This window comes from Musa acuminata, unplaced genomic scaffold, assembly GCF_036884655.1.
Source record: "Musa acuminata AAA Group cultivar baxijiao unplaced genomic scaffold, Cavendish_Baxijiao_AAA HiC_scaffold_347, whole genome shotgun sequence".
NCBI lineage: Eukaryota > Viridiplantae > Streptophyta > Magnoliopsida > Zingiberales > Musaceae > Musa > Musa acuminata.
The window spans coordinates 1-8,755 of record NW_027020602.1 but is presented as its reverse complement, the minus strand read 5'-3'; the positions used below and the strand labels follow the sequence as shown (position 1 = coordinate 8,755).

Below are 8,755 nucleotides of genomic sequence, written 5' to 3'. Positions count from 1 at the left end.
AAGCTTTGTTCGTTAACGACGCAAATATTCATTAAAGAAGACTTAAGAAAGCCATAGATCGCGGAAAGAAAACTCGATCTACGACGGATCGAAACGTGCTTGATGAAGCTTCTATGGTAGATTTATCAGTTAGATTTTTGCGTGATTGATGAACTTCCGTGACAGATTTATTTTTTAGATTTTTTTTAGGGTAAGCATTTTGCATGGCAAAGTAATTAATAACCTATCACAAACCTAATCCTAATAAACTCTGTGCTTACACTGTTCCTTTGCGTGGTATGAGTACCACATGCACATTCGGACATAAAGAACATCAGCTGAAATTTAATGAATTATTTATTATTGCTATATATTCAACTTAGATATGGTGTCAGCAAAATTAGTTAATAAAAGTCTTGATAGTTTATCATAAGTTTGAATCTCGTCTTCATCATTTATTTTTATAAAAAAAATAAATATGATTCTATTTTATGCAGCGATGATAGGAATCTCTTGTTAAGATGGATCATGAGACCTCATTAAATCAGTTATTGGTATCTACAAAATATGGATATTGCATGGTACTCTTGTGATGGAAGATTAGATTTAGAAGGGGCTTACGATTATTTTTTGTTCAAATATTAATAATAATAATAATAATAATAATAGTGAGTGGTAACATCTCGTTTTAGTTGCAACCCAATGAGCTGCTTTGTTACACTCTCGATAGCAGTAGTGTACATATAACAAAAGATTTTAAGTTTAGAGATGTAATATAGTGAATGTCAACAAACAGATTTCTGATATCTAAAGACGCAGTAGTATTGCCTTCAATCCAGTTCTTGAGAATCATTAAGTCGCTACTAAGAATCCCTCATGCCAAGTACGGAGAAGGCTCTCCTTGGCAGCCATTGCGAAAGATGTAGAGTAGGCTTGTGCACAACAAATCTACGATACCCCACTTCATCCCTCCTGCAAAGAGGTAGACACATCAGTATTGATCTCAAGGCAGCCTTGGGAGGTAGAGTTCGCATGAATAAGGTGACATTGTGTAGGTTTGTCCCATCAGAATGTAGTCTTTTAGGATGGGAGCTAGCATTAACCACAGCTTTCCTCCAAATTCCAATAGCTCTTGGCACCCTATGTTGAAAGATCTTGTCATTTCGAGCAACCCAAAGTCCCCAAATTTGAGTAGTTAATCAAGGCATGAAGAAGTTCACGGTGGACTAAACTTTGTTTTCTTTGATCCAAAACCGAAGTCAACTAATCATTGAAGAATCGAAAATGGAAACCCAAGTTGTTAGAAGCGAAGGAGCAAACAGAAACAGAGATTTGACGTTGTAAAGAAGTGCTCAATAGATTCCAAGATGAGATCACAAAAAGGTAGCTTTGTGGTGCGGGAATGTTGAGCCCAAATGGCATTCCAACCTTCCCGTCGGTAGGCACTTGGCATTACTAACCTAGGAGAATGATGATTGAATCAAGGAAGGAGACAATGAGATGATCCTCAGAGCTATTAAAAGGCAACTAACTATGATTTTTTGGAAATCTATGAAGGTAATGGTTTTTTATTAGCGAAATCCTAGTTTTAAGGGTGTTTGGGCCCAAGACTCAGTTATCACTACTTCTTATGCTAGAAATGTTGAACATAAAGGGAGGAAACAATACAAATCCAATTTTAAGACAAATGACAGACAACTTGCGAGATGGATCAAAGTTAACATGGATGGATTGCTAGGCTATGTGATCCAAGATGAAGATGGTCATGACATTCTTGGACACAAATTCATCCAGCTATGTTGCCCCAATATCATATGCTAACTCCTAAAACCAGTGATCCCGTCACATTCCATCCAGAACACAATAAGGCGAAAACCAAAAATAATTTTAGTAAGAGAATTTTAATCTGTCACATCAAATGGAACATAAAACATTTGTTACACATTAATTACTTGCACTGTATTATTACATGGGAGCCATGACCGATATTCGACTCTACTGTTCTCTCCCTCGCAGCAGCTTCGGACTAAGAATAATATAGTAATCATAGAACATTTCATTTTAGCATTATCCTTAATGGTACAATGATTACCTCAAGTCTCCCAGTAGCTTTACAGTTGACACCAGGAAAATACAATGTCCACAGCAGTTTTGAGTGTTGTTTTGTTGTTCTACACACACAATATACACCACCCACCAATAACCTTGGAGAATCTGAACAGGTGTATGACCCATCACAAACTTTGATCAAGGAGTTGCATCAGGGACCAGGAGTTTCATCATGAAGTTGAATTGGATGCCCGGCGAGGTCTTGGGTTCTGGCCATTTTGCATTCTCTGGCACTTTGATGCATTTGAAGCCCTGGCCTTTGTATAATCTCATGGCAGCTAAGTTGTTTACATCACAGTGCAATGCCATTGATCGGCATCCCCAATTCCGGGCTCGGGCCTCTGCCTTGGCGACAAGCATCTTGGCAATCCCCTTTCGTCTGTCTGCCTCCCGAACTGCAACATTTGAGATATATGCAATCCCAGTTCTATATGGACAAAAAAAGAAGCATGTCAATATTTTTGCAGCTCAGAAAATTCTAGAACCATGTCAATATTCTTGCAGCTAAGAATAGACAAAACTGTCATACAATAGATTTCGATTAGATGGAACTCTGATGCAAAAGGTACAAGGTGATTTTTCTGCTGGATGATTGGCCACCCAACTAACCATGGGAACTATAAACTACCTTCTTTGTCGAAGCAGACCTTTCCTAGGAAGGAAATCAGCGACTGTGTCAACTGTAAGAATTCCAGCTACAGATCCTCTGTTGATGCTGAATTTTCCTTCAAAACCTCCAAGTTTAAAATCCTCACATCCAATATATAATTTATCATTGAATGGACTATCAGTGACAGCAACGAGACATGTCCTCATGCAACCTGGAGGAACTGAGAACCCAGAGAGCAATCCTACAAACCGGTCAATCCTCAAAACAAGATCGACTGGGAATGTATAATCTGGAAAGAAGCAACTACAGTGAGTATCTGCCACTTCCCAACAGTCCTCCAGCCGTGCATCTCGAACAGTAACTTCGGGCCACACAGATGGGAACAAATCAACAGCTTGACTAGCCCTGCAAGTACCTACACCACAGTGCACACATGGAATTACAAAATTAAACCTAGTGGGCAACGAAAGAAACAAAAACCTATTGTACCTAAAGACACTAATTTGATAACCGATGAAGTTTCTTTCATGTTTAGAACCAAGATGGCAACATGTGTGAAATAAGAGATACTAGGTGACAGCTCAGCTTAATTCTGAACAGCAGAACTTATCGATCTGCAACAAAATTTGTTATTGGATACGATTAATTCCATATTTTTGCTCCCTCGCAAGCTTGTACGGTCAATAAACATCACATGTAATTTTAATCTGAAGAAAAAGCATGAAGCAAACTGGTATTAGAAGACAGATGTACTCACTGGTATAAGTTAGTCCATCAGATCATTATGGGCTTATTGCACAAAACAACCAATAAACATACTAATAGAAAATCCACCTTGTCAAATCAATACTCAAGGAAGACAAAATTCTTCCATATATTGATGAAACATTCACTAGCCATCCTAACAGTATATGTTGTTTTTAATAATTGATAAAAATCAATATTTCAAGGAAGTATTTGACATGTATGTTAGCAATATCTAACAAGTATCATATGTAACATATATCCAATACAGATATGACAACCAATATAAAACATGATTAATAATATTGGTTTGAAGATTGGAATTCATTAAAGATAATACAAGTAGAATTGACAAGTTCAGTTGGGCCAGATTTATCGGTTCGGACTCACTAATAAAAACCAAAATTTCAAAATAAAGAAAATATATAAAAATCATGTGAAAATAAAAATATTATAACATAATTGTTTTACCTTCGTATTATAAAAATATCAAGCTTTCAAAAAAGTGAAATTAACATATAAAATGTAAAAAAAATTAAAAATTCATAAAAACTAACAATGAAAATATTGTAAATTAATCCATTATAAAATAATAACAATATATTTATTTAAAATAGATAGTAGTTGTATCATACAATGAAAGTATGTTGGTCGCAATATATGACAAATGCAATATTGGCAGTGTCTTCTCCTCGATTTCTTAATCATAGTGACATGTTTCTTTTTGGGCTTTCATCCATCTCAAATTTCTCTTCTTCTACTTCTGCTCCCCTCTTTATTCTTTCTATAGTTGTTAATTTGGCTAGAAATTGCCAAGATCAGTCAGCTCCAATTGAGTTTGATTGATTCATACCAATCCAATCCAATCCAAATTCTAACAACAAACCCAAGCCAAAATAGAATTGCCTCTAAATGATATTAACTCCATACAAAGATACACCATCCTCAAAACCTCTGTATCACATTGGCATCAGCTAAATCCACTAATTATAACACAGAATCTCCATATTTTAAAAGTGGCATTGGCAAGGGAGACAAGCAACACTTTTCCAATTGAACATATTCTGTTCTTTTTCTAATTTGACCCCAAAGAATTCTATCCTGTGTCATCCACTTCAAGAATTAAGTCATACTCAAGGAAAGTTTCCTTGGCTAAAAATAATCCAGTAAATAATGACCATCGTAGAGTATTTATTCATCAAAGTTGACAAATGATATACAAAACGCAAAAAGACCAAATTAAGCTAACCCTAGTTACAGGCAAATTAAGCTAGCGTTATTTAAGGGTTTCAAAATGCAACAACCACAACCAGTCATACAAATCCCTCTTACAAACATGATTTGCAATGAAGCACGAAATTCATAGCTAACAAGATTAATTAATCAAATTTAAGCACAAACAAGCATGAGTTCTTATTAACAAACAGAATTAAAATTAATAATCACCTTATGTAAAATTAACTGAGAAAGGAACCAAAAGACGGAACAGAAGGTTCAGAACAGCTTTGATTGCTATCACCGAGTTAGGTAAACACCAGAGCCAGACCCAGTTTCATATAATTAAATCAATTAGTTGGATAAACATCCCAAGTTATCGTGTTATAATTGCTTCGAGGTCAATGCGTCTGTTTGAGAAGATATAGAACCGAGATTTGAGAAACTTTATGAGAAAGTAGTCGATTTAGAGGAGGAAAAGAAAAAGGGAACAACTGCTCAATTGCTACATACAATCTTGGCATCTAGAACACGATCCGAGGAGAAAGCCCATCTTTTTCCTAATAGAAAAACAGAATTCTGATCCTTTTCCTTATGGAGAAGGCGATCAGTAAGCGAGATACCTGTTGCGGTCGTGTACGCTCCGAATTGGGGAGATCCACGGAGGATCTGTTCACCCCCACCGCTGCGGCTGCTGCTGCTGCCGGAGGGAGAAACCAAAACCCTAGGAAGCAACAAAGAAAGCGTCTTGTGGCTCATAGGAGAGGAAGGGGCGGAGGAGGGAAGAGAAGGGGACGGAGAGGAGTGAGACAGGCCCAGAGATGTTAAGGCCATTCTTCCGATCTCTCCGTCCCTCGGCCGCCGAACCACCACCACATCGTTATATTACTGCCATTGTTATGTGGTTCCACATTCGGCCCGGCCCGGTCGAGTAGCCTTGCAACACTATCTTCCCCAAGTTTAAATGCCAGGGCAATCCACCGGAATCCAGCTGCAAGTCGACAAACACAAAGCTTCCCTATGTGAATGCACGATAAACTAATTCCTCGTAACACACCCATATATGCTCAAGCAATAACTGCTGCATGACATGTTCAATGATTTCGCTCCGCAACGGTTGCAGCAAATGAATATAGCTAAAGGTTAGCATGTCAGCAAGTCACTAGTTGTCTAGTAATGCCGAATAAAGCAACTGATCGGTTATATATAGTGAGCAGAATGGTAGACCAGCAACTGCCCGACTCAAGGCAGCGGCTCCTCGGTGATCATTGAACACATTAAACTGAATGATGAGCAAATTAATTTCCCTTGACAAATAGCCAATTTGACACACAAGCATAGTACTGTTCAAGTGTTTATTGAAAAGACAAATTACAGAAGCAAAGCTACATGGCAAATCTCAGCGGACAAAATTATAATAGGACAGTACACGTACATCTGTCGCCAGATGCACTTCTGAATAAATGCCACTGTACACGTCCCACTGCTGTAAGAACTGTACTACTTACATTTAATTCTCTATTCCTGAACTACACCTACCTCAGGTTCGATACGCCAATGACTCTTGTTGAACTCCAAAATCGCAGTTTCATCCTTGAGAAGGAAGTTTCTCTTGGGTGCAGTAACCTCATCTTCCATGGCTCTGCCTACTTCAATATCTGCACCAACAAACTCTGCGTCCTCTTCAAATGAACAATGGGTGGTCTCGTCTACTTTTGCCAACTCACCAGATTCTGATACAGTAGAAGCACTGCTACCTGCAACCACACCAATCGTACTAACCGATGTGCTTGCAGCAGTTTCCCCGGAATTCAACTGGGTTGAAAAATCAGTAGGTTCATCCACCTGAATATCGGAAGCTTCACGCCAGCCCACCCATTCAGGCTGCTGTTGATCATTAAAAAGGTCCACATTCTCAGCAATTTCAAACTCGAAAGGATTCACATCTGCAACATTTAGTTTCATTACGTCTGTTGATAGCTCATTGAGGGATTCATCAGCTGTGCTTGTATTGTCGGCATTGAAATCTGAGTCAGAAACAGTACACTTGTCTTCAGGCAGCACAATTTTGGTAGGCTCCTCTACTCCAACCACTACCTCATCATCACTGCTGTTACCACCACTGGACGTCTCATTTAGATTGATGTCATCCATCCTATCCAGGGTTTCCAAGGCACTTTCATCTTCGAACGCAAACCAGTCGCAATTTGTGAAAAGACTGCAGCATACAGAGAGAAAAAATTCCAATGAGAATCATGCTACAAAGAACTAATGAAACTTGTGCCTCTGGTTATTGCACCCAGAGCTTAAATGAAACATGTACCTCTGGTTATCGACACCATGCTTCAAAGTAGAAATCACAAGTCCAGAAGATCCTTGATCGATGTATACATCCTGCAATTTTTCCAGCAAGTCAAGATAAGTAATTATAACAATCAATGTCCCATTAATAACTTACTGCATTGCACGATTGTACTAGCATAGCTACTATTTCTTCAAAAAAACAAATTACACGGTGTAGGAATTACAACAATCTTCTATTTAGCATTAGATCAAGTATCAATACAGAAACTTGAAAGGTACAAAACTGAAGTACGACTTTTCAAATACAAGAGTTTACAACAATAAATATCTTATATGAAAAGAAAAGAGAACCAAGAGAGACTTCAGATATGAACATTAGTTGGGAATTTTGAAAATATGGGTTCTGTTTCTTAACATTATTAAATCAAGTATGATAAATTTTGGCAACCCCAAGAAAGTAAAAGAGTATGATTTTGAAATTTGGCTTTGAAAAGATATAGGGACCGGTCCTTCTAAGAGATAAAGTTGACATCAGCATGTGGTGTGCACCAAAAACATTATCAGATGGGCTAATCTGAAAATGCATATTTAGATAGCCCATCTGCATTGCAATTACCAGAAGACCCTTCTTCAGATAAAACCTGCTTCTTAATGAGGACAAAGTCAAGAATGTTTTAAATGCCTTTAATAGGCAAATAAAACAATAGATGCTTGTGGACTTTCAAAGCATAAGAAACCACTACCACAATGAAGGCCCCCCTCATTCCTTTTTCTCGTTTGTGGAGTAAAAGAGTTAAAAGACATTTAAAAATAATTGTATCCTGAACAAATAAGCATGATATTTACCTCATCATCTTGGTCAAGAGAAACATGGGCCTGAAAGAATAACTGTCTTTCATCATTTGCACAAGTGAAATCAAAAAATTGCTGCCTAAGATATTAATGATAGTTACTGGTTCTGATCTACTAATTACCTCATCTACATTATCATTCTCATAAACATGGTACCGAAATGCATGGTTTGTATTGTTCACTAAGGCTCTAATATCATAATCTCTATCATGAAGCTCGTCTTCATCACTATCTCTTGTCCTTTCCTGTAATGTTGTTGGGCGACTGCATAGACAAAAACATGTTTAAGAAGAAAAGCATAAAAAGTCCAGCAATAACTTAAACCATGACTTAGCAGTTAAGAGATGTCTAAAAATTGTGATTTTCATGAACAAATAGTTTGTAAAAATGCTAAAATCACATAATGAACTGCAAGGATGGTTCAGCTTCAGCCATAAATGTCGAGGATAAAAGTTCCTCTTCTGATATTTTGTCTTTACAGTTATTATCCATTTTTCAATTCATTGACCATCAGAAAAGCTTTGTTCATTGCAGCATGATGCTTACCCACAGGCCCAGTGAAAAACATTTTCCACTGCATTACGTTCACGCAAAACATTTGTTTGCCAATCAATCCATTCCTCTGATTCCTACAATAGCAAAAAAATACATACGGATTTAATACAAGTCCTGAAACAGATACATGACCAACGATTCTTCTACCATATAACAGTAAAGAAAATGGTGCATATGTCATAATGGTAACTTAGCTAGTTAGATTTAATTAAAAAAGGGTAATTGATAAACCGAGGCTAAACTATCCAAGTACAGTTCACATAGCCCCAAGATTTGATCTTATGATTCCTCCTAAGATCACTGTTCACAATCCTTCCTCCGATCATAGGCCATCACTAAGCAAATTCTAGATTAGGTGTAATTTTAACTCTCTCCTCGCAAAAGCCT

At 37.5% G+C, this 8,755-nt stretch overlaps 2 protein-coding genes across 3 annotated transcripts; both read right to left on the bottom strand.

Moving 5' to 3' along the window:
- Nucleotides 1-1,898: 1,898 nt before the first annotated feature.
- LOC135658105 (GCN5-related N-acetyltransferase 4, chloroplastic-like) lies at nucleotides 1,899-5,578 on the bottom strand. Its single transcript, XM_065176071.1, has 3 exons — nucleotides 5,281-5,578; nucleotides 2,717-3,113; nucleotides 1,899-2,515 (listed from the first exon to the last, which is right to left on the bottom strand). Exons 1-3 carry the CDS (start codon nucleotides 5,489-5,491, stop codon nucleotides 2,227-2,229), a joined length of 897 nt encoding a protein of 298 aa, XP_065032143.1. The 5' UTR covers nucleotides 5,492-5,578; the 3' UTR covers nucleotides 1,899-2,226.
- Nucleotides 5,579-5,995: 417 nt separating this feature from the next.
- Nucleotides 5,996-8,503, bottom strand: LOC135658104 (uncharacterized). 2 transcript variants are annotated; one of them, XM_065176069.1, is made up of 5 exons: nucleotides 8,360-8,503; nucleotides 7,936-8,077; nucleotides 7,808-7,837; nucleotides 6,981-7,051; nucleotides 5,996-6,875 (listed from the first exon to the last, which is right to left on the bottom strand). In XM_065176069.1, the coding sequence occupies exon 5, from the start codon at nucleotides 6,809-6,811 to the stop codon at nucleotides 6,176-6,178; it is 636 nt and encodes a 211-aa protein (XP_065032141.1). In that variant the 5' UTR covers nucleotides 6,812-6,875; nucleotides 6,981-7,051; nucleotides 7,808-7,837; nucleotides 7,936-8,077; nucleotides 8,360-8,503; the 3' UTR covers nucleotides 5,996-6,175. The 2 variants fall into 2 exon arrangements, with proteins under 2 accessions (XP_065032141.1, XP_065032142.1); XM_065176070.1 differs by lacking the exon at nucleotides 7,808-7,837.
- Between the last annotated feature and the right edge of the window lie 252 nt (nucleotides 8,504-8,755).